This window comes from Condylostylus longicornis, unplaced genomic scaffold, assembly GCF_029603195.1.
Source record: "Condylostylus longicornis isolate FDR11 unplaced genomic scaffold, ASM2960319v2 ptg000005l, whole genome shotgun sequence".
Taxonomy (NCBI): domain Eukaryota; kingdom Metazoa; phylum Arthropoda; class Insecta; order Diptera; family Dolichopodidae; genus Condylostylus; species Condylostylus longicornis.
The window spans coordinates 5,418,208-5,445,806 of record NW_026577974.1 but is presented as its reverse complement, the minus strand read 5'-3'; the positions used below and the strand labels follow the sequence as shown (position 1 = coordinate 5,445,806).

At 25.7% G+C, this 27,599-nt stretch overlaps 1 protein-coding gene across 4 annotated transcripts in view; it reads right to left on the bottom strand.

Moving 5' to 3' along the window:
• Window positions 1–26,310, bottom strand: part of LOC129614763 (discoidin domain-containing receptor 2-like) — a 156,532-nt gene extending 130,222 nt beyond the window's left edge. For all 4 annotated transcript variants that reach the window (XM_055529621.1, XM_055529630.1, XM_055529612.1 and 1 more), the window contains exons 1-2: window positions 26,035–26,310; window positions 11,531–11,636 (exon numbers count right to left, since the gene is read on the bottom strand). In XM_055529621.1, coding sequence (XP_055385596.1) covers window positions 11,531–11,636; window positions 26,035–26,197 — 269 coding nt within the window. In that variant the 5' untranslated portion in view covers window positions 26,198–26,310. The remainder of the gene's footprint in view (window positions 1–11,530; window positions 11,637–26,034) is intronic.
• Between the last annotated feature and the right edge of the window lie 1,289 nt (window positions 26,311–27,599).

Here is a 27,599-nt window from a genome sequence, read left to right as displayed (position 1 = left end):
ATGTGTGGGTGTTTATATACGGACCAAATGAAAGTTTTAATAACCAATTATTCATAATTTGTAGATTTAAGCAAATTTCTCTGGATTAAATAAGTATGAGTAAAGGGAATAGAGAGTTTTTGAGGTTCAGTTTTAAATTTTATAGATTGCTATAAAATGGCCGACGGTAATTGTAAATGCTCTTATATAATTCTGAAAGAGTGTTATTAATTTGAGCTTTAAAATTTTTGACTATTGTGAATTTAAAGTAATTACGAATTCAAATGATCCATAGAGCTGTAGTTGCAAATGTTGAAGTTTCAGTATGTGGAGTTGGAATAGTTAGAATTATATTGAGTGTTGTATAAAATTTTTAAAAATCAAATTCAATCTTTGTATATAATTTTTAAATACGAAAATTTTTCAATTTCCACCTCGACTTTATCCCAGAATTCAGCTTTTTGAACTAATATTTCTTAACTCTGCCTATAACCACACATTTTACATTTGAAAAATGATTAGTTGGAACTTATATTTTGAAGCGATTAAAAAAATTTTTGTATTTCGAAAATTTTCACTTAAATTAGTCCAAGTCTCAAATTTAGATCATATTAATTTTGTAATTTTGAATGAAATTTCTCCCTGTCAATTATTTCATTTTTCTCTTTTAATTTTAAAAATTATAATTTCAGTTTTAGTGTTCTTGTTATACAAAGTCTATAAGTGTTATACAAAGATAAATGTTGTTATAATGATAGTTAAATTAATAAATATTCCAATATAGTTTAAGAATCAGTAGAGCTGGGGCATAAGGCATATTGAATATTAAATTAAAATACTTAATAATATGTAAGCATACATATACGAGTATATACAATATTGCTATTAGTAGCATTTACTGGCATCTCTCTTATGCACACATATTTATTCCATATATAAAATTTGGTTGTAAAATTTTGTTACCTCTCTCTTATGGTATGGTGGGTTTTATGTTTCATGTGTTTTTTTTTGTTTCTTTGTTTTTTTTTTTTCATATTTTTAAAATCAATACTATGAAAATAGAGTAGAGCGCATGACTTTGCTTACCTTTAAATTATATTAAAAGAAATATACCTTTATAGTAATATCAACAAGGTATACTTGTATATTTTATTAATTTTTTTTTTTTTTTTTTTTTTGTGTAATATACAAATGTGAACAATAATGCCTAGGTGTAATAAATTTGAATATCCATTGGTTATTTGAATTACATTTTAAATATTTCAATGTTGAAAATATTTCGGGAGGTTGGTAATCTTAAAATTATTCTAATAAATGTTTGTATACGTTCGACTAAGTACAACTGGTCGGTAATCAACACTCTCAATTGGCATTTTGCAGTTTGATTATTGCACGAAACTGACACGAACACGAAAAATAGAACAAGTGCCTAATCCATTCATTCCCTTTTCGGAATGTGGATCTGCTAATTATTTTGGACAATTGAAAATAGAAATTCGAAATCAATTTCCAAAATTTTATAAACTAACCGTCTTGTCTAAAAGTGAGAAGGCTAAGCTGGTGGTCGACCACTTCAATTGACATTGCAGACTTGCTTATCACTTGTACAAATTTGAATAATATGGGGACCGTTTGTGTAGATTTTGTTATGATAAAAATGAGACAGCTGAGCATGGTCTCTGCTTTTGTAAAGCACTGGCCAGGAGTAGATTAATTCACTTGGGTAAATACGTGGCGGCTTCAACTACTTCCCTTGGAAGTCTTTCTCTTTCTCGGAACTAATCGGCATTACGTGGGGATCATAGGTCTGACGGGCGGATTATAAATGGTGAAATGTTATAATAAACCTGTAAGCTCTGTATGACCTTATCTGAGTTTGCCACTCTATGAATCTGATCTAATCTAATCTAAACATTAAGGGTCAAAACGTTGTTTTTCTATAAAAAAAAATTATCGAAAATTTGATCAATACGGCAGCACCGTAAAGTTCTATAATACTATCCCGAAAATCTCTTGGAGTTAGCAAGAGTAAAATATTATTATCAAAAATTTTTCTCATTTTTTTTTTGTTTGCAATTTTTATATTACAGCATTTTGTTATGACAGAGAGAAAAGGTGTATTGCTACTATACTTACTACTACCTTGTATGTATATTGGGAATAACATAACAACAATATCGGATGAATATTAAAGTAAAAATATAGGAAAGTAAAAAAATAAAGAAAAATAACAGTGAAATAGAAAGAAATACCACTGTAATACGACCATCAAGGATATGAGGAAAACAAAACAAAAAAAAACAAAAACACATTTATTTTTACTGTTACTTATGCAACTGTATAACTTGTTATTATTACAAAAAATAGAGTAAAAAAAGTGGAAAAAAGAGCAAGAAACAAAAAAAATTTACATCTTTTACAGTTCAATACTAACAGTAAAATGTTCATATTTTTGCTGTTGCATTTTCTCGCTATGAAATTCGAAAAGCTTTTATTATTTTTTTCTTTTTTTTTTGTTTTCGTTATAAATTTTCCTTTTCCACTTCAATTTACTTTAAATTCGTTTTTGTTGAAAAATCTCCTGATTTTTTTTCTCTGTTTGTTTTTGTTTCCAAAAGGGAACTTTTTAATTACACACACTATTTACTTTAGGGAAAAATTCATTTTAATTTCCATTTTTTTTTTTTGCTTTATTTTTATTCTGAATATTGCACTTTTTCTTCTCTTTTCTTCTTTTTTTGTTTTTTGTTGCCGATTATAGAAATGAACGAATGTTTTAAATTTTATTGCATATATATAGGCGATTTACTGTTCAGTTGTCTATGTTAATAACACAATAATAAAATGAAACAGGAAAAACGTATAATATGTAGGTGAAACTTAAGAAGAAGAACACAATCTATTGTCCAATTATTAAAAGATCGAGAGAGAAGAGGAAAAGAAGTTGACAATCAAAACAAATATCGTAGTAGACTCGACTCGATTTAGTTTTGAGAATAAAACTTAATATGAGAGAACATCAGCTGTAGATTGAATGACATGCTCGTTATGTAAAGCGTTTGGAAAAATTTATATTAATGCAAAATTTGTGTGTATAAATGTATGTAATATTATTGTTCTACAAGAGTTTAGGTTAATGTTTAACCATAACCATAATTTATTTATACCCTATTATCCTTTAATTGTTCAATTGATTTTAAGTTTTAGGGTGCCACAGTATGCGGCCTGATGTCTTTAATATTGAAATTTTCCAGTATGATGATTTGAAAATTTTAAAAAACATTCAATCTATAGCTTTACACTATACCTGTGCAGGATAATATATGCCTATTCAAGTTCCATTTTATTGAGCTAAAATTGGTCGAAAAATTGAGTTACCAAATTTTTCCAAATTTCTACAATTAAATGAGTAAAATTTGCCAATGCATTTTCAAAATATTCTTAATTAATTTGTTAAATACTTTCATTATAATGTGCACTAATACCCTTAATAAAATCATACGAGTGCTTAGTGGATGATCAGTATAAAAACTAATTTTAGGGATCCAATTGAATTCCAAAATTTTAGTCAAAAATTCAGTCAAAATTTCAGCTAAATTTAAAAATTTTTTATAATATTTGTTGCGAAATCTGTAAGGCTTTCTTAAAAATTTTTCTAATATTTCATTTTATGTTCCCTTCCCACCTCCTTCTCGACCCACCATCATATGCATTTTAAAATTTTTTAATTTCGCAACAAAAAATCTTCCCATTTCAATAGCATACACGTGAAATGACATAGAGCATAATTTTTGTAAAACATAAAATAAATTTTCTTTTTTAATATTTTCTTAAGGATATATGAGAATCCTGACGACAACACAAAAGTAAATTGATTTCTTAAGAATTTCTTGTTTTCTTTGGTTTGTCTTTTATTTTTTTGCATTTTTTTAAATTAAATTCTTCGTAATAATTAATTTTAATTTAACTAATATTTTTATTATCATTCCTATTTCATGTTATAATTCAAATTAATCTCTGTTTATAATATTATGTACAATATAATTGTTTATTAAAGTCTGAACAAATATTTAAAAAAAAAGAAAATAACAACAATACCGTAGCATACGTTTCGTCTTTTAATTTTATGTATGTATACTGTGTATTTTTGTGGGCGTATTGTGGTAACAGAGTGTCTTCAATAATATGTGAGTTACTTTTGTGAAAATTGTGTGACATGTGAGCAAATGAGAGTGAAAAAGTTAATCGGAAGAGTATAAAAACCAAAAAGAAAATCACTCTTACGATTTACTTCGTACTAACGGGAGTGTTGACCGGGTATTGTTTCTTGGAGAAAATTGCCAAGAGGGTAGGAGTCGCTACAACAGATATCTATCGGGGATGTCAGAATATTGCGGAGGTGGTGGACGTAGAACATACTCTTTGCCCCTGTCCGTTTCAAATGTGAAAGAGTAGCGCGTCCTGAGGGCCTTTTTTGTCCAAGTCTAGAAGACCTAAGGGGAAAATTTTTGTCGTAGGTCTGGCGATTTTGAGTTGATTGGTTCCGGTAGATGGTTTTTGGGGTTTGTATTTTGGGGTCGAGCGATTAATTTCATTTTTTTTTCGGAAATTGAAATTTTTCGAAACATTCTGTATAGCATTTTTCTTTCTTGTCAAGATAGTAAGTGCGTTTTTTATTTTAATTTATTTTTGCTTCCCTTAAGGAGCTCATTGTATTTTTTTTGAAGTTTGTGCGTGTATAAATGTTATTTTTATTTTTTATTTTTTTTTGTATTGTTTTTTTTTTGTCATTCTAAAGAATATTATTTTGATTTTACATACATAAAGTGTACATGTTTGAATGTTCGAAAGCAACAAAAAAAAAAAAAATCTTTAATTTTGTTTTACTTTTTTTTTCTCTTTTTTTTTTCTCTTTTTATTTTTATTATTCTATTTTTGAAAAAAAAATTTTGTTTTTGGTTTTTTATTTTTTTTTTATTTTTATTTTACATTTCTCGTTCTTTTATATTATACTTATATTTTGTTCTCTCGAACATTACATTGTATAGAAGAGCTCACTTTTGTATTATACAACACGTCATCATACAATATACAACATTGCCTTTATATACTAGTGTTACACATAATAATTTGTAATGGTTCTGTTATGATAATAAAAATTTTTTTTGTTAACTTACATTTCATATTACATACATCCTTTTATATTTACACATATTTGCCTATACAGGATGGTCCGGTACTGATATAAATGCAAAAAACCGGGGTAGAGCTCGAACGTTTAAGGGTAGTTTTGAAGGCGTATAAAAAATCGGATAGAACAAAATTTGTCCGACAATTAATATCCGTTATATAGCTTCCAAATTATTGAGGATAGAGCAAATTTGTTTTTTGAAACTTTTTTCCCAATTGATAGATCTACATAGCGACCACGCCGATAATTCATGTTAGACTTACCGTCTTCAAGTAATACTTGCTCAAACACAAAATTTTTAATTGAAAAACTGAAAATTATTTCAAAAAAAGTTATTTATCTCAAAAATGGCTGCTATGTTTTTTTTTCGATACGGCACTTCATCCTTTACAACTTTACTATATATAATTTTCATAGTACGCGTCTCGCTTCCCAGGAAAAAGTCCACACCGCCTCTTCCCCCCTCATTCCATTCGAGTTTTTTTTTTTTAAAAACTCAATAGAATCACGCCCGGAGCGCGTTTACACTAAAACCAGACCACTCTGTTTAAATATAATGAAGAAAAATTCTTAATACACCGAATATATTTACATTTGTATATGTAAAATGAGAACTGATAATGAAAATGAGTTTTGCGTGTCCTTTTGTAAATATATTCTATTTTTAATAATAAAAATAATAATAATACAAGTTATAATAATAGTAATAAAACATAAAAAAACGAAAAAAATAAAAATGAGAATTTTTTTTTTTTCTAAAAAAACAAACATAAAATTTTGTAAGGATATGCGAGGATATGCGAAATGTTCGTTTATACCCTCTTGATAATATTTTCATTATATGAGAAAATTCATGGAATTTTTTTCTTCTTTTCATTTAATACTCTCTATTATACTATTATGATTATGGTGTATTTAAAGTATGGTAAAAAATAAATACACCTAAAAAGATATTAATAGGAAAAGTAGAATAAAAATAATTTAAATCTATTATAAAGTCTTAAAAAAAATATATCTATAGAAATAATGAATTAATATGAAAGAAAAGACATTGAGAAATTAGTTTTATTTTTTTGTGTTGTGCTCTCTGTAAAATTTTTGTAGTAAAAATGAAATAAAAAAGTGATTTTTATTTAGGAAACAATTTTACATAATTACTTTATTAGTATTATTTAAATTTTTGTGCAGAATTAGTTTTTCAACTACCTAAATTCTGATTTTGTTTTAAATTAATAAGAAAATTATAGTCTTTATATAGCACAGGACGCTACTATACATGCTCTTCATCAACTTCAAGAAAAATTTCACCAAAATTAAGCGCCATGCAACATGAAAAGTACTGAATAATAGCGAAATTCAAGACATAATAATCTGCACGAAGAACCTGAGGTTGTGACAATACCTGAAGAAAAAATAAAAGAGCCAGTCACCATCCAATCGTGTTAGACCATCCAATCTTCTAAGACCGGATAGAAAATGCATAATTTGGAATCTCACCCAACACCTAAAAGATTAGTTTTAAGCGGATGATATCTGCTTTCACTCTCACAGAATTAGTTACATGCAGAATAAACTGGAACACCTTCTACGATTGGCCAGAGATGTTGACTTACGAATAAATATAGATAAAACTAAGGCGATGAAAATAAATTTCAACAGCGCAACCAGTCAATAGCCAACAAATAAACTACAGCATTTGGAAGACTGCAACTGATATCGAATAGCGTGTTGTTATCCAGAGCTATTATACTTGGAATACTACGGTCCTGTTAAAAATTAACATAAAAATTTCTTAGACAGAAGTTGCAAGTATTTGTCAATAGATGCCTCAGAATAATATGCTTAATATTCGGGTAAATACATCTAAGTCATAAAGACCTCTGGACCGTAACCTACCCGGGGTTGATCTAACATGGGGTTGAGAAAAATATTAGAGATATTCAATAAAGAATAAGAGCTCGTTTTTAAATTCTTTCTCTTGGTAATAGTATTTATTATGCATTTTTAAACGACAATTTTCTCTCAGTTTTAAATATTTCTCTTTTCATTTATTTTAATGTTATATAATCTCAGTGATTTTTTGAAGTTGTAAACAAAGTGTTATAGCTGAATAAAATAAAGAAGAACTCAACATATGCCTAAGTGTAATGATCTTTATATACAAAAGTTAATTTGAGAATTAGAATTATATCGCCATTTGGAACGTTATTTATGTGAAGAATTATGTGAGAAATGATACTTAAAGCCTGTTTGAAACGGCAATATGTTATAAACATAAATATCATTGGGTATACCAATCTACTGAAATCTATCTACAATCACAGACGCTTTAATATGAATATTTAATTTTGTAAATATTTTTTGATTATTTTTGCTGCAGACACACTCTAAATAGTCTTAAAAATTTAAGTTATTAAATTTTCAATGTTATTTTATGTCAATATACACATACAAACATAACATATGAATGTATGTTTCAATATAAAATTTTTTTTAAAATTTAAAAAAAAAATAAATTCTTGCTTTCAATTTCCGATATAATTATAAACCAATAAAGAACATCAATAATATTTTAAATAATTAAATTTAATTTATAAATTAAATATTTTTATAATAAGTTGAAAATGATTGATGCGTGTTCATATGAACTCACTTTGAAAATATCACTAAAGAGAAAATTTATTGTGAAAAGTTGAAAGCTACATATATGTACAGGATATTATCAGAAATATCAGATAACATCAAATTAACAATTATCCTTTTAGCAATAAAATAAAAAGAGGAAAAATTTAATAATTTTATTAAAATTAATTTAAAATAAATGTGAAAAATTTAAATAATATTCATAATGCTAGCCGGAATAGAGCAGGTATATGCAGTTTGATTTACCTACAAGTTAGAAGCCCGAGTAGAGAGTTGAAAATGAGTAAAATTTTTGTTCGGAACATAGTGTTAAATCGAAACCGTTTCTGAGCTGCAGAGATTTTAGGAAAATTTGGCAAAATTTTAATATACTTAAGAATTTTTGCTGATAACTTTCGCTTCCAAGAAGATAGAAGTTTCAAACAACAAGTCTTTAAAAGAGCTTTAAGAGAGCTTTTAGCAAAGAACAACAGGTTTTAGATGTTTTTTCGCAAATACAAGTATTCGGGCTTTGGGAAAATTCCAATTTCCTCATCTTTTATTTTTTTTTACTTTTTTGTCCCGACAATTTCTCATGAATTTTTTTTTCAAAATTTCTCAAATTCTCTTTAGAGAATTTTGCTCAGATTAAATGTTAACACGTTAATTATAAAATTTTATTCATATAATCCTCAACCTTTTGAAATTTCTTCAAATAAATTCATAAAATATAATTATATTAAATAATTTTTTTAATAATTCAAATAATTTTGGCCACAATTCTACCTTATTTTCAACATAATTTTTATTATTAAATAATTTCTAAAGTATCTAATTCTGTAATGTGGTCAATACATGCTGTATAGGTACGTAAGTCAAATTCAAAATTAGGTCAATAATTGAATCTTTCTAACTACATATATTCTATTATCCTTTCAACGTATTTCATTATCCTTTCAATCTAACTAGTAATAATGATGTTTTCTATGCTAAGTATAGTAAAAAAAATTCTTTTTAAAAAATAAAACCAAAAAAAAAAATTTAGTCCGAAAATTCTTGAAATATCACAACCGCACTTTTATATTATTAAAACCTTCACATGTATAACATTTTTTAAAAGATCTAAATTTCTTCTCATTCCAAATTCTTAGAAATTTTTTTTAAGAGAAAAAGCGCATTTTGTACGAGTAGTAGCTGAAGTAGCAGTCTGAATGGCAAACCTCTATAACAAATTTAGTATAAGATTTTTAATAATTGCAATTTTTTCCTGTACACTAGTGAAAATTTCAGCAACTTGCATACAAAATAAAAAAACTTAAAAAGGATACAACATACTCTTGTTATCTTTTATACAAAAAAAGTTGGGGAAAAAAATATACTTTATTTCTATTGACTATTTGGGAAACAAATGGTTCTTTTCAGAAAAACAAACAAAAAAAAAAATTCTCATCTCCTTGGCCTGTTTGGTTTGCTCCGATTTCAAATTAGTTTAAATCAATTTAATGTATGCTTTACACACATTCACATTATACAAACAAACATACATAATATATTTACCTACATGTGTGCCTGTTTGTGTGTCTATGGTACTGTGTAAGTTATTAAATTATTTTCTAAGATAAAAAGTACATACAATAAATAAACTTTGAACCAAATAAAAAAAAATTTACTTTTTTTTTTTTAAAGTCCATTAATTTAGAAAGAAGAAAAATATGCTACGTAAGCAGAAAAAAGCAACAAAAAAAAGTTATAAAACAAATCCTTTATTTTGTAAAACCAATGAAATTTTAAACCAAAACATAACAAGAGAAAAAAAGAAAAATAAATTCACAGAGAAAATGTGAAAAGGTTCATCATCCCTGCAACCCTCTCTCACTCAATTTCTCTTACACAATCTTTACTAAAGAGAGAAAAACAGGAGAAAAAAAAAACTTGAAATTTTTCAAAAAATTTGTAATCCAAGTACACAAAACACAAGAATAACAACAAAAGATGAAAAAAAAAATCTTCTATATATTGTGGTACACCTATTCCAAACCTAATTAATAAAAGTTTCAAAGTATAACGAAATTCTGACTGAAGTCCTTTTCATATATACATAAATATATATTTTTATTTACATACACATATATATATATATATATATATATATATATATATGATTATAGAGACGTATAACGTAAATAGTATAAATGTGCAGACACACATGGATTAAATTTACGTAGATTCTCATATTTAAATATTATTGCTAAAATAAATTAAAAAGTACACGAATAAAAAATAGTTCAAAAATTTCAAAAAAACAGCTATAAGATTATTTAATCGACGAAGAGTCAAAAGAAAATCATGCTTGCGTGGTGAAATTTAAGCTTGCGTGGCAAAATTCAAGCTTGCGTGGTGAAAGTAAAATTTGCCTGGTAAAAATAGGTGCCGCGAACGCGTTTAAAATCTCAGATTTGAGGTGAATTCAATATTATTAAGGGTATATAATTGAAAGCAAGTGATTTAAGCTAAATTTAGTGTATTAGAAGGAGCTTCAGCAGACACAGAATAAATCCCACAGTAGGGTAGATCTGATATTATAGAACAGTAATGCAGTTCTTGGGACTCCTTCGTTCGATGTTGGATGAACTATAATAAGGGAATGCGTTGAAATGACCTCGACATGGCGGCTATAAATAATGGATTCATGTCAAGACAATAAGTTTTGTGCAAAATGAGGAGGAGTGCTAAAAACAACCGTCTTTACACAATCAATAATTAGTGGGGTTAATGGACAGGGTTGACTCACTCCAAAGAGTTTAATAACTCCTCATAAAACGCAGGGGAAGAAGCTGATCGGGATAGGCCGTCCAGATTTGAGACTGTTAGTTGGGATGTTCGCTGAACACTATCTTCCCATGATCCACCTAAAAGGGATGGGTAAGGTGGAGAGTGGGCTATGCCGTTTCTGTCTAGTAGAGCATAAGACGACAGAACATTTACTGTGTGACACTCTCTCCCAACATTTAATCCCGAATTCTACTTATAATAACAAAAACTTGAGTTTTATTCCGAAAATATATATCATCGGAACAAAGACAAATGTCGGAACAAATATCAATATTTAAAATATTGCCATAACAGTACACTTTGTAACAATTCATTTTCATTATTTCAATATTTAAACATATAAGTTAAATTAATAGATACAATATAGCTCATTGAATAAGTAGCATATAGGTACTCCTTTGTTCAAGTATACCTACTGCTACAAGCTAATGAAATAAGAAGCTTTTTAATTTAAAAAAAAAGAATCTTATAATTTTTCAAATAAAATTTGAAAATATTTCAAATATCACAAAAAAAAAAAACAAAATTGGAATAAAATATTTAAAATTGGTTTCTAATTTTATATAAGAATAAAAATAAGAATAACAAGAAAAAAATTTACAAATCTCTGTATACCATAATAAATTGGATATTTCTGTTGAGTTTAACAATCATAAATTTTGTACTTTACATACAAATTTTTTTTACACTCTTGTATAACCAACTTATAATATAGGGGTATACAATTACTTTGTTAGAATTTTATGCATATGTAATTTCCTAATATTTTAAACAGGTATACTTGTATATTTTTTTTATATTTTCTGTATACACATTCATATGTACATGCTATGCTCTCATAATATGTAGTAAATTTCCAAAAAAAAAAAAAAAAATTATAAATTACATAAAAAAAAATCTACATACCTTGCATGTTGTGGCCCAACATTTCCCATGTCATGTGCTGAACTGGCAGTAATTTGAAAGTCAGCTATAGCACCAGATTCCATACCCAAAGGAGTTTTGCATGTTGCTGTAAATGAATGAGAATGTAAAAATGTAGTCAAAATTGAGAAAAAAAAAAATAAAATTTTTGTTTTTTCTTCTTGGTATTTTTGGTGTTTTTTTACTACCAAAATAACAAAAAAAAATTTAAATATACGCCGAATATGAAATAAAGTTAAAAAGATATTTTTTTTTTTCAAAAAAAAAAAATTGTAAGTATAAAAAATATAAAAGTAAAACTAGAGTACTCGGTTGTACAACAACCGAAAAAACAAAAAATGAACAAAAAATTTTTTTTATTCATCGTTTTGTTTCTATTTTAAAACAAAAGGAACAATGAAAAGAATGAGAGAGAGAATTACGAGAGAATTACATAACATTTTGTACACATTTTCCTGTAACTTATTCCCTTATTTCATTTAATTTTTTCTGGGTGAATTTTATTATTCCAAAGATGGGTACTAACACTTACTCGACAAATAACATAAAATTTCATTATTATATTTTATATTTGAATAAATTTGAAATAAAGGACACCAATAATTATTGTTGATTCTCTTCAAATATCTGGGTTAATGGAAATTTTGTGAAACAATTTAAAATTAAAGCAATTTCTCTTAAATTTTAGCACTAATTCTACCTTAAATTGCAACGGTTCTAAAATGGAAACGTTTTCAAAAATTAGACTTAAGGCTGTCCACTTTTCGAATTTTTGTTTTCTCGTATTTCATGAATTTCATCTCGATTTCTTCAATTTTGTTCGGTATTTAAGACCTTTAATTTCAAAATTCTTAATAAAATTGAAAATATTTTAATTTTTCCAAAATTTTTTAATTTTTATGGAATCCAATCTGCTTGAATTGATAATTTTTCCATGAGGAATCATAGAGGCTTCAAAAAATTAAAATTTCCTTTTTAAATTTTTCAATTTTTACGAATTTTAATAAAAAATATTTTGTTAGTTTTGTTAATAAAATTTCTTTGAAATTTTTTAATATTCAATTTTAATTTTATTTTTGGGAGAAAAATTTTATGATTTCCTTTTCAAAAATTTTTATATTTCAATTTTTAAAAAATGTTTATATTCTGACGTAAAATTAATTTTTTTAATATGTAGAAAAAATATAAATTCAAAACTACTTGATTTTTTCGTCTATTTTTACAAAATTCACGATTATTTTTGCTTTTATTGAGTACTTAAAGTAAAATTTTTCAAGTAGTTATTGTTATTGTCGTAACATTTTAAGTTACAGGTGACATTAAAAAATCTAACGTAATGAGCTTTTGATAATTTTTTTTTTTATTCGACATCTTAAAAATTTTATTATTTTTTACAAAATATTTTTTAAACGCTTGAGTAGAACAGAAATTCTCTACAAAAAATCAGGAGCTTACAGTGAAAATTACTAAAATTGCATAGGGTCGTAACGTTAGATATACGTTAGAGTCGAAAGCACTGCCGCTGTTTAGTGGCTAGTTTTGATTATAAGTCGATATTTTGCAAAAAAATTAAAATTTTAATTTAATATTTAATAATGTACTCATTTCAAATATGTTATTTACTCTTTGGAGCAAAATTATATTTTACACGAAAAATTTTGGAAAATTCATATTTTTAAAAAAAGTGACATCTCTGAATTTCACCATGTACTTATTCTATATACATACATATAACAAAAATACAAGCAAATAATTTATAAAAATTGCATTACAAGAAAAAATAAAATTCAATTTAGAAAATATTTCATTTTTCCTAAAATGAAACGAGAAAATAAGAAAAAGAGAAATGAAATAAAATAATAACGGTAACTCGTATGAAATAGGTTAGAAATGATTTTCTTTTTATATAGAATTTCCAAATATAATTTTTGGAACGAAAACGTTAGTTACAATACTATAATACTGGCATAAAAGTAACTTCATATGTGTATGCAATAGAAATAAACTATAATCTATGTTAGAATAGTGTGGAAAATAGTGAGAGTATATTTTTTATTTCGTTTAACAAAATATTTAAAGGATATTTCCTAAAATATTTTAAAATTGTTTTAAAATTAATTGCAAAAGTTGACATGAAACTGTTTTTGAAGTAAAAACTTTAATTAATACGTAACTACTCTTCATGTGATGCTCTACAGTAAGAGTGTAGAAGTGCCTTTTTTAGTAGTGAAATAAAGAGAGAATTTAATTCGCTCCCTATTTAATTTACGAAACGAAGAGATATTATTAAATATAAATTGTAAAACTCTAATGCTCTATTGTTTGGAGAAAATAAAATCAAAAATAGTTTTCAGCTCCACTTTATTTTAATTTCGGATTTTACTCCGAATAAAGATTCAATTCCGAAATTTTTTTTTTGTTTGATTTTTCCAGTAAAATTGGTCTCAAAGTAAGAATTTTATAGTTAGATATACTATATTTCAATTCCGAATTTTACTCCGAATTATGTTTCGAATTCCGATTTTTTTTTTTTTTGGCAAAACGATGTAGCCCGGATTTCCGAATAATTTTAAATCGAAATCAACTTAAAATACTTTACGTTTCAATTAGAAAAACGGACAGACTCTTTAAAATTCATAAATAATATTTGAAATTTGTTCTTCAGTTTTTATAGTCCCTTAAAAAGACAAAAATGTTTAAAAGAAAATTTATTTTCATGTTTTTTTTTATTGTTATTTTGTATGAGGCGAAATTTTTTTTCAAAAATTGACATTTCACTAAGTGTTACAAAAGTAGTTAGGATTTTTTTTTCTATTTTTTTTTTTTTTCCATTTCAGTTTAAATTTAATACTTGTTAAAGATTTTTCTTTATAAAAATCATTGAACTTTTTTTTTTTATTTTTTTTTAAACTAGCATGATTTTAAGGTTTTTTTCCGAGTATTTTTTTTTCTCGGTAAATATTTAAAATGTTGCAATATAAAATTTTTTCAAATTTAATTTGATATATAATCATGTATATATATATAGAATTGCAGTCAGGAAGTCAGAGGAAGTATAAATTTTTAGTTGTGTTTTGCTTGTATTTACTCCGGGGATTTTTATTACTTGAACATTATTGTATAGCCGTGTGAAATATAAAAAAAATAAAAGGTACCAAGTCATTTATGTCACTTCTTATAAAATTGGAAGTTCTTATAGCTTATATGTACACAAGCACAAGGATATTAAAAAATCGTGAATAGTATATTTTATTATATGTATGAATGTGTATTTAGTATAGCACCTTAAGGAGTTCTTTATTGAGTTTTAATACCTATATTTTTTTTTTTTAAATGCAGTTGAATTGAATTTTTTTTTATTTATTTTTTTTTCACAATATTAAATGAAAAACTTGTATTATTTAATTGCAATTTTATATTAAATTTTAATAATATAAGGTTTATGATATACTCAAACATGTTAAGTATATTGTATACACAGTTTGACTGTTGAGGTTTCATGAAATGGTTTAAAAAAAGTATGTGCATGCAATGAAATTGGTTTTTATTATAATATTTGATTAACGGTAGGACAAAGGTATTTAATATGATACTACATACAAATTATTAATTTGATTTAGAAGAAAAAAGGGGAAATTCTCCGCAAACACACGAGTTTGCACGAACATAAACAGCTGCGGTAATTCAGTAGCCAGTAATAAATTTGAGTGTTGCAATATAATTTTGTAATGGAGACGAAGAACAAAGTAATATGCTCAACAGAAAATAAAAAGACAGCTTCTTAAAGAGTGGGTATAAAATTTTTTAAACTTTTAATGTTATTCGTGAAGTCCAGCACCCAGAAATCAGTATCATTCGAAATTACAAGATTTCTGCTCACTGACAAGATATTTTATGACAGAAACTTTCATATAGATCTCAAATAGAAAGCTGTTAAAGAGTAGAGAAATAAATTTAAAGAGAAGAGAGAGAAAAGAAAATGCAAAAAGGAGAGGGGAGAAAAAAATCGCGAAAATTACTTTTTTGAGTACTAAGCTATATCTGTGTCTTTTCTTATAATTTTTCTTATAAATATTTATATTACAATACTTATTTTACAAATCATTTATACCAGTTCTAATATAATGTTCTAATACCGTAACAATATTGGTAATTGCGTGCCGTTCTGCACAACAAGGATGCATGGCCAATTTTCCCGAAGCTTGTGATTTTTTATTAATGCAAATATTTCATAGTCAATTATTTTCGGAGCGAACATGATTTTTCGATTATACCGTAAAAATTTCGTAAAATTTTAATATCGTAAATTTTTTTATTGATTAAAAAAGTATTTAGTGTTTTCATTTTTTTCTTAAATAAAATTCGAATATACTTTGGAACATATTCGGTTTTATCGTAAAAATTTTATAAAATTTTAATATCGTAAAATTTTTCATTGATTAAAAACATTTCACTTTTAATATTCAACTGAAAAATTTTCATTTTTTCTTAAATAAAATTCGAAAATACTTGGAATATTTAAATGAAATTTATTTTTTTTTTCTAAATTATGCAAGAAACTTTCGAAAAGTATGAATTTACAAAAATAGTTCAAAAATGTTTTTTTTGTAATGTAATTAAAGAAAGTTTATTACACTTTCTAATTATATTCTTGTTTTTTTTTTTTATTTTCTGTAATCTGAAATTCACTTTTTATGTTAACACTTTCGAAAAAAAGCAAAACAAAAAAAATGTTAAAGAGGATTATTGTGTTTAATGATCGTTTTCGGGAAGATAAAAAAAAAATTTTTATAATTTTCTTACATCTCAAAAAGAAAAATATTTTTTTTTGTTTTTTTTTATAAGATTTTGTGGATTTTATTTTTAATTTTTTAAAAATAGCATTTAAAAAACATAAAAAATTTTAATACGATTTTCAATATTAATTATAAACTGCATACACCCAGACATACACCTGTGTTGTAGTAGTCACAACGCTACCAAAACTGAAAATTTATCTTCAGATTAAAGATTCTTTTAAAGAAGCTCACAAAAACAATTTAACTTAAATGTCAATTTAATAGATAACGCATGGTAACACTGCTGCCGTGCCAGAAAATTTTTGATATTCCCGCTGCAATTAACTCTACATTAACCGACTTGATGCATTAACTAAATGCGCATTTGGCTTATCACATCATATTTTATTGACATGTCATTGTCATCAGTTTTTCTTTCTTGTATCTGATTTAGTTCGAATTGAAATCGGGATATTTTTGTTTCGCATAATCTTGCATTTTTCAATTGAATTTCAATTGAATATCTTGAATATGATACTTGGGTTAATCTATTTGGCAGTACTGTGCGTAGATAAAAGAGCAATTTTTCTAGTGAACACTTTTATCTATATGTTTTTTTTTAATGTTAATGTCGTCAACTGGTGTTAAAAGCGTAGTCATCATTTTTTTAATGAATAAATGACAAATTTAATTCACTTGATAAAAAAAAAATTAAATATGTTTTTCTACTTGTTTTTCTACTTGTTTTTTGAAATAAATTTGAATATTTTAATAAAAAAATATTTAATTGGTATTTTGGTCGCTAATACTCTCGCGGTGTATAGAAATTTTTTCTATATAGTGTTTTAAATATTTTGTAAATTAATCCAATACATCATGGATTATAAAATATCTAAAGTTTTACAATCAATTTTAATAACATCAAATTTTAAGTGACAATCACACTTTTTTTTTACAAAATCACTCTTTCATAAAAGTGTTACTGTTATCGTAAAGGATATTGTAAAATATGTCAAATAAATTATGATTGTTGCATGCTATAAAAGCGTGTTATTTAATTTAATCTATATACACAAAATATTGATGATGGTTTAAAGACCTAATAAAATTTATTAATAAAAAAAAAATTTGTTCACCTAAATATTTTTTACGAAATCGAATTGATTGGTCTTTTTTCTATGTGACATTTTGGAGCAGTATAATCGTGTGTCATGATAGAGTATTGAATTTTTTTAATAAAAAAAAAAAATTATGGTGCTTGACAAAATTTTATAATAATTTTTGGTAAAAAATTTGTTAAATTATTTTCATCTTTCATTAAAATACTAGAATTTTAATTAAAATTACAAGAATAATGCTTATATTATATTGATATCAATGCCTCCGAATAATATTTGAGTAATAAATAGATTTGAAAATAGTTATGCTTATTTTGCTACTATTGCCAATATGAAATTTATGATTCTTATATACTCGTATGTACATAAGAAGGATTTTATAATGTAAATATTTTCATGAACATTTTCATTAATAATTATTTCATATCCTAATTAATCAATTATTTTTATCTATAACATTTGATTTACAATATGGAAGGTATTGTTTTCATAACACATTTTAAATAAAATTAAAATTTGTGTACAAATATGGCTTTCAACTAGGTGTAATATAAATAAATCAAGTTCTGTATGGGATGTAATTTCAATTTATATAAAGTAAATTTCTGAAAATTTGGGCCTCAAAATCAAAACCTTACATATGCATCGCGCTCTAAACCTCTGATAATATCAAATAAATTTTTCTCTTTTAATTTCTCTCTTTTAATCAATTCGGAGAAAAATAAATAATCTTCATAATTCGAGTAAATTGTGGTTGGAATTCAGCTAAATAGTCCGCATCATCTAAAAAAATTAAAAGTGAGGCCTCTCGATGCCAACTAAAAACGTGCTTCAAGCGCATCCAATGGGTCATACATCTTCTAGGAACAAACCTTCCTTTCTGGGACTCAAAAAATTTTTAAAGATACTTCGAAAATTCACAAATTTAAATGAATATAAACAATATATTAGTTAAATTGTAAATTTTATCAAAAACCTTAAATTCCGGCCATATATAACTAGAATTATATAACTAGCGTATACACACACACATCCTGTACTTTGACTTCGGAACATCGATTATAAACTGACCACATATAGAATTTTCTTTATAATTAATTTTATAATCTTAAGTATAATATAATTATATATGGTACCAAATCAAATATACTTAAAGAACAAAAAAATGAATATTCCAACAGCATCATCATTTACATGAGAATGAATACTTAACATACTTACCATACTTACGTTATATGCAAATACCATACCATACATACATAGATAGCAAACATAGATTATTATTAATTTTAGTTTGAATAATTTTTGAATTATGTTTGACTAATAGATTTGCCATACATTATCAACATTAAATAAATTCAAGGCAAATATTTTTGTTAAGAACAAAAATTAATTACAGTATTCATATTAATTATGTATGTATATGTAGTCGTAATATTGTGCATAAATTTAAAACCAATACATACATACATTAATTATGGACTTTTTTGTTTGATGAGATTATTTTGATAGATTTCTAATTTAAGAATGTTACATTGTAAATTTCATTTTGGTTTGTTTTTTCTCTTTGCTTAAGCATCTAAGAACCATATTCCAAAATTTACATTATCCTTTTCTCTAATTTTTCTAATTTTCTGCTTTTTTTATGCCAATCTATGAGAAATTAATTGATTCTTCATCCTTCATGTTTTTGGAAAAAAAAATAAGAAGAGAACAACGAAGAAATATCGAATAAATCAAAGCCACTATAATGAGTTTTTGAAAAAAAAAAAAAAAACAAAAGAGAGAGAAACAGAAAAATAGAAAATTTTTATAAATTATAGAAAGAGAGGAAAAAAAAATTTTTTTTGATAGTTCATTTATTAAGAATCCTTTTTTTTTATCGCTCTTTTTTCTTCCAACCCTCTCACGTTCCCCTGGCTTCATCAGTTATTTTAATGGTAATAATCCAAAAATAATACATGAATTTTTTTTTCTCTCTTAAATATTTGCTCAAATTATCTAGAAAAAAAAGAACAACATAGAGTGAAAGAGAAAAAAAAACTAAATTCCAAATCGATTTTTCAATTAATAAATCTGTTGAAAAAGAGTTTTTTTTTTCTCATTTTTTTTTTTCGTTCTCCTTCCCTCACATCACAATAACCCGATAACATTATTATTCCTCTTGTTTCTGATTACATTTTAATTGAATAATTGGATTTCAATGACTCTTTAATGGTGAATTTGTAGTTTTTTTTGCTGTTTTTCTCTTTTTATGTTGTTTTTTTCGATTTTCTCTGCTTATTTTTTTTTTGCTGTTCGTTGATTGCGAATTGGGAACATGTGGTGAAAATTTTTAACATTACAATTAAAAAAAAATAATGAAAAAAAAGAGAAAAAAGTGAAAAATTAAATTTTTTTTTTTCAATGTAAGAGAATATGCCATGTACCAACCTTATATATAGGAGCTTCAATTATTATTTAAAATATTGAGGTAGATAGGAGCATATCAGTATATGCGAGTCAAATATTAATACAACTCACATAAAACATATATGTCGTGTTCTGAATCCTCAATCCTTATTCATGAAAATGACAGAGGGGTAGTGGGAACACAATTTGTAAATTTTGAAGAGAGAGAGGGGAGATTAAAACATTAATAACCGACATAATCATTGCCAGCTCTTCAAGTTTTTATTTTCTAATTTTCTCTTTTTGAGAGGGCACTTTGTGTTTTCTTTTGGTCGCAATTTCGCCTTATGAGGCAAAACAAAAATTTTAGGTTTTTATATGGGTTTCGATTAGAATTCGAATGATTTTTTGTTGAAATGCTCTCTTGGAAACGTAAAAGTTGTACGGGATCAAGTTGTTTTATTGCATACTAAATTTTAAGTATACGTTCTTGTACGTTATTAAATTATAGGTTAACTATTTACCCGATAAATGATATAAATTGGCAACACTACGGATCAGTACCTATCACTTTTGATTCAAAACTTTTCATTTAATCGAAAGCTAGTGAAAAGTTTTAATAAAAAACACCGAAAAGGTTTTTGTGTGGTAGATTAAAATGAAAAAAAATGGTAGAAAAAAAATGTTTTTTATTAAGCTGTTTGTACTTTTTTTTGCTTATGTATTAGTTGTTAATTAAATAATTTTTTTTTGGCACGGGAAAAGTAGATAATAATTAAATGATTGAATGAAATTATAGCCGGATGTTATAAAAAAATATGCTAGGATATATGAGTATTAGCGATAATTGCAACATCAATAAATTTATTTTTGAAAGGATTTATGTAATAAAATTGGTGTATTGTTTATATATAAAGGATGCATTTGGTTTTGATAGGAAAAATTTAAACAAACTATATGAGAAATTTGTTTAGAGAAATGAAGTGAGTTTATACCGTGAATTACTAGCAAGCCATGCGATAGTCTTCTTGGATTGCATTGTAATTGAAAGCAAATACTTGTTAGGTATTCCCCATAGTTCTCTCTCGGTGAGGTAAACTTGAATGTGGGGCTCATATTTTCCCTTAATGTATTAAAACTAATTAAAAGCTAAAATTTTTGTGGGTTATTTAAGGTATATGAAAAATATTATTGTAAACTCAACTGACGTCTAACATTAATCTGAAAATGGAATTAAATGAACCTTATATATAACCTTTAAAAAACAATCAAATTAATAATGGCAATAAAAACGATTAGCGACTGTCTATTACTTGTATGGGTGCAATGAAATTTTAATTATTTTTTTTTTATCTTCATTTTCTATCTAACACTAGATCTTTTATGTCATGCAATTTCTTAATGACCATATAATACATATATTTTTAATTTTAGGGAGTTGTCGTCAAAGCGTTAATATTAAGGTTTTTTTTTCTGTCATAGGTGCGTTATTGCTTTTTTTCTTTTTTTATTATATGCACATGCATTCATGATGAATTTGTCAGCTATAATTCATGATGAATTTGTCAGCTATTCAATTTTTTCTTTTTAATAAAAAATCAGAAAATAAGCAAATTACATTTTTAAATATTACTGAAGGTTGAATTATTTAACCTAAAAGCCTAGCATTTGTATTTGGATAGGGTAACGACCAACAAGACCCCATGATTTTTAGAGACTATGCTAGAGACGCGAGGCAAGGTTTTGTCATCAATACCCATCAGTGATTCCCTTGGTGCGATAAGCGAAGCATTATGAATGTATAAAAATGCTAATAGCTGTACTTCCCCATATTCAAATGTCCTCATTACAGCACTTCTCAGTTAGTATAAAGGGTTTCATGGAGAACTGTATGCTTGGTACGAGTGCTGACCACCTACCAAGTATAGTTTCTTCAAAAAGGCTCTTGTTCTTATGTCATTATCAATTACTTTTTCCATCATCTTTAATATCAATGGTAAAAGACTGAATTTTTTGATTGATTAAGATGTCATATTTTTTGACTACCGCTTAAGTATGGTTGCTATGGTGACCACTCACCAAATATGGTTTCTTCAATTGAACTCTCATTTTAATATGATTATCAACCAGGTTTCCCATCATCTTTGATAGAAATGATAACAGGCTCAATAATTTGAATGATTTAGATATTAAATTCCTTTTCCTCGTCTTGGGTATAAAAATCAATGACGCCAACCGCTTGGACTCAAAAATATAAATGAAAATCAACCGACTCCCGAAGCTTATTATGTACTACAAGATTATGTTCCAATATCATTGCAGGAATACCTAGAGTATCTCATATAGTTTCGGTGTCTTAAAGAGCTAAAACATAACAATTGCCCTCCTCATTCTAAGATCAGTACAAATAAACGCTGCCTTTCTTTAATCTTCCCAACTTGACGTTTATATTCTTGCATTTTCAGTTTTGCACTCAATGTGATGCCGGTGAATGATTACCCCGAAGAAGCTGTGCTCGTCATATAAACTGTAGCTGTCATCCGACCGTCTCAAGAATGCTGACGTCACTTCATTTTTACATTGTGAATTGACGCTTCATTTCACATTTACCATAAAACTAGAATTCACAATTATTTATCAAATTGTGTTAAATGATTTAATTCCCCAATTTTAATTGAGTTGTCCAAGAAATAAACCCAATTGAAACGAATTGAAGTTCAAAGTGCTTTATTATCCAGAGACCCTAAGGGTTTACAACATCAACACTTTGAAATTTATCAATAATATTTTAATTTAGGATAAAGACCTAAATGTTTAGAAAAGTAATTTTACATTCTTTAAGTATAAATGTTTTCTTAATATTTATTTTACAAAATTTTCATAAATATTTTATGGACATTTAAAAAACACTAAAAAAAAAACAAATTTATCTATAAACATTTTTTAAGTTTCTTGAATTTTAAATGTTCTGCAATAATTCTTAAAAACTAAGAGAAATAAAAAAAAAAAAAATTCAAATCGTTTCCAAATCATTTCCAAATCACTTTCGTAAGAAAAATTTATATTTAATCTTTAAAAAAATAAAGAGCAAAAAAAAATGGTCGATTTATTGCTAAAATATACAAAAAAAAACAAAATTTTGTTTCTTCAAATTTGGGCTACATACAAAATTTTTTCCCAAAAAAAAAATTTATACTTATATAATTAATATGAAATGGAAATAAGAAAAATTTTCCGAGCGTATGTGAGCGTGTGTCTGTTTTTAGACGAAAAGATTAATTTAAAAGAAAAAACAAAATTAATTGATTCGAATAAATTCAAATTGCAATAAATTTTTTATTTTTATTTTGTTTTTTTTTATTATAGAGATTTCAATAACAATAATAATCTTACCAGATCTTACTAAATATAGAGCATTAAAAAATCTCATAAAATATGGTGTTTTTTTTCTTTTTTGTTCTAAATTAGTAAATAAAGACGCACAATATGTAAAGAAAGAGAGAGAGACCTTGAATAAATCGAGATAAAGTGCGTGTATTGAATGAGATCATAAATTAATTATTTCTCTTTATATGCCCGAAGTTTATGATGTGACGTTGCTTTATTCAGTTCATTCATAATATTTTTTTATTTAGTCATTCATTCATTCATTCATTCATCTTTGTTTCGAAAAAAATAAATTTATAGTTTTAATAATGAAATTTTTAAATTTTAATTCTTTAATGATTTTTTTTTTAATTTCCCGGAAATTCCATAAAAAAATTAAATTCAAAAATTAATTAATATGTATAGCTATTTTGTTTTTAAAAATTCAATTAATTACATACAATTATGTACACAGCATGAAATACTATATTGTATTGTAATGGCGGAAAAAACAGTTATTGTTTTTGTAAAAAATGTAAAGCGTAAAAAAGAAAATTACAAAAGATTATTGAAACTGTGGTAAATTTCCTCTTTGTTTGTTTTCAATCATTAACACAAATTAAATCAGAAAATAATGTTAGTATTGAAATTGTGTCGCAAATTGAATATGATTGACATGTCAGGATAAGTCAAAGAAGTCATTGAACTGTCATCGTCTATTAAAATGTCAAAATTATTAGGGAAAGAAATCAAATTAAACGGTAACACTTTTGTTTGTTAAATTTTGTTGAGTAAAATATGAATTTAATAAAAATATATTTTCAGATAGGTTTTATTGAGTTATTTTAATGACATGCCCATAATTTTTGTCATCGAATATGTCAATGTCATCTGTCACACAAAGTTGTATTTCAAGTTGTATTGATGAAACAAAGCTTATTTTAGGTAAAATGAACCAAATATAATAGAAATCGCTATTGAGAATTAATTTTTTCTCACTTTTTCTGATTTTGCATAAACTTTAATTGTCATTGACTGTAGAATATTAGAATTATTTTATAAAACCAAATGTTTCGCGTGCAATTAAAAAGTTACCTAGTGAACTACAAAAAACTACTGAACTATAAGCAAAAAACATAACATAATATAAGTGGAACGGTTGTAAAGATTAGTTTTCCCGTTTTAGATGGCAAATTAATTGGGGAATAAGTCACATATGCATAATTACTTCTAAATTATGAATAAAACTTACAACAATTGCATAAACTGTTAGAAATGATTATCATTGGGGTCAGGTATTAAGGATTAAACTTCTTATGTTTCCTTTTGAGATTATAATATGAATTTATGTTTCAGTTTACTCTCAACTTGGGTACGTCTCCTATAATATTCAAGAATTACAATTAAAACATTAATAATATTATTATGGAAATACGGAAGTTATTGAAACTTTAAGAATGTTTCTTTTAAAGTTAATAAAATATTTTCAAATTATGTACAACTTAAGTTATAAGGCATAGAATTTTCTTCCAAAATCATGAAATTCTATTGTTTTTCATGTGGCGTTTATATTATGTTACGTATATAGCCTTGTATTCGCTATGGAAAATAATCCTCTTTATAACAAAGAACGAAACAAAAAAAAAAATTTTCTTTTTTTTTTCCCATTTTTATTAAAAGAAATTGTATTTTTTTTTCTCCAAATTTTGGTTATTATGGTAGAATTTCAAAGATTTTTTTTTTTTAATTTCATTACAGTTTCCAGGTTCCCTACATCAAATTACAGGAAAAAAAAAATACCTTCAATCCTAATTCTTTTACTTTTGTTCAATTTTATGTGAAAGTTGCGTTATTTTTTTTTATTATAATTTTTTTTTTTGTTTTGGTTCAGTATAAAAAGTATACCAATTATAATTATTTTATTTCCAAGATTATTATTTTTATTTTATACATACAGGTATTATATTATTGTGTTACAAGAAATTTTCGAAATGCCAGTGTTATAAATCAATTTGTTGTAAAAATTTGCTGAGGTAAACTGTAAACGGACAACAGAATACTACGACAATTAGTTTTAATCAGATGCTGTATTAAGAATGGAATAGTCATCGGCAGGGGTTCACAAAACATTCAAATTGCTTCCAGGACAATGTTATACACTTGCGCAAGATTTTTTTCACTGTCTCTAAATTCCAATATAAAGCCAGTGCTCAGCTTTCTCATTGCGCTCTGCCGACTCTTACGAATTCCAAAATAAATGCTTCAAGGGATACTGTGATTGGCGCCCGATCCAGAGTATTAAAAATCTAATCAAAGTGAATATGTGCTTTATTGATTTAATAGAACGACTGGAACTCGATCTAGGGTATAAAAAATCTAATTACAGTTCATAAGTGCATTATTTTATTGTATGGAATAACTGGCCCCCGATCTAGGGGATTTAAATTCTAATTGTAGTGCATATGTGCATTATTTTTTCAATGCAACAACAGGCACCCGATCTGGGGCATTCAAATCTAATCGCATAATATATATGATCTATCTAAAGCTGATTTCGTAAATTTATCGAAACATATTAAAATGTACGTAAGTATAAAGCTCATACATATACTATATTATAAAAATATTAATGGCTATAGCAATCTTATGGAAAATGTATGTGTATATTTGTATTAAAAATATATGAAAAAAAAAAATAAAGCCCTTTTATAAAATAAAGAAATAATTTTTTGATACTTTAGGGTTTTTTTTTTTTATATTCATTTTATAAATGTGTGTTGTATATATATATATATAATTATATATTTTTATAATAAAACGAACTTAAACTTACCTAAATCTAAAGCGTTGACGTTTTGTTGTGGTAGTAATGAAATAAATAAGAGTAATACTACCACTAAATATTGAAATGAATAAATAGTATAATAACAATAACAACATTTTATGAAGGACTTTTGAAACGATGTTTGTTGGAACAACGTCCTCATAGCAACCATTTTCTTTTAATGTTGACTGCGATTAATGGTCCACTTCTATGCAAACCATTTCTTATATTATAAATTTTTCTCTAATAATTACAAAAAAAAAAAAAAAAATTTTTTTTAATTTTGTTGTTCTTGTTTTTTTCTTCTGTTTTTGTTATATAATTCGTGAAATTTTCGTATTCATGTTAAACAATATCCTTCGTTATTTTTTTTTTTTTTTTTTGCTCTCTCTTATCCTTTTATATTATAATGATAGTAGTAATAATAATAATAATTATGATGATATTGATATTTGATATTGTTGATGAAAGTTGTTAATGTTGGATTTTGAATGATGTTATTACATAAGTCTTTAAAATGAGTATATTGACCACCATAAGCGTTTTTTCTCTTATTTCTTTTTTTGTTTCTAAAATTTTAATTTTTGCTGTCGTTGTTGTGGTTGTTGTTTTATACTCTTGTTACCTTTCTTTCTCTTTTTTAACAGCGTTAGTTAATGATGGTTTTTCATAAAGAAATGTTAAATTTGCTGTTGTTTGTTGTTGTTGTTCTTGATGTTGTTCTTGATGTCGCTGTTATGGTTGTTAGGTATAAAAAGAATTTTTGGTATGCTACCAATTTATTTTCATATTATTTTATTGAAGTTGTTAATTGTAGAGTACATAACGATGAAAATATTTTGTTTTCAAGTCCTATAAAAGAGAGAGAGAGAGAGAAAAATAAATAAAGAGTTATAATTATTGTGATTCTTTATTGTGAAATATAAGGAAAAAATGTATAAAGAAAAATAGTTTTTTAATTTTTTTAATATTAAATTTAATGTGAAGTTTTTATATATATTTTTTTTGAATACAAAAATCATGAATAAATAAATAAATAACATATACAATTATTATAATTGAATGTTAGGTAGTTGAGGAATGAAATAATTAAGGTAATAAAAATAATGTATATCATTAATGCGAGAGATATGAAAAGGGTTGACATTAGAGGTTTAATAATATTTAACAATTTACCATCATTAAAACTTACAATTTATTCTATTATAAAAGAGGATTTCTGGGTATTTTTTTGGAAATTAAGGTATTTAGTTTATATTTTGTGTAAAGATCAGATTATTAACCAAGTTTCACATCTAGCATTTAAAGGTGTCCGATCAAAAAATTATTGAGAAGATGGGGTCCCATTTTTCACACAATTGCAACAGAATCTAGTTAACAATTTTATAAACGCTCTTATACGGCGGGAGAATGAAGCTTTAGTTGCAAATTTTGTTTACCTACTTTTCACGAAATTGTATTTGATTCCATTTTTCACAAAATTGCAATAGAATCGAATTCATAATTTTATAAACGCTCTTATAAGGCGGAAGAATGAAGCTTCAGTTGAAAATTTTGTTTACCTACTTTTAAAA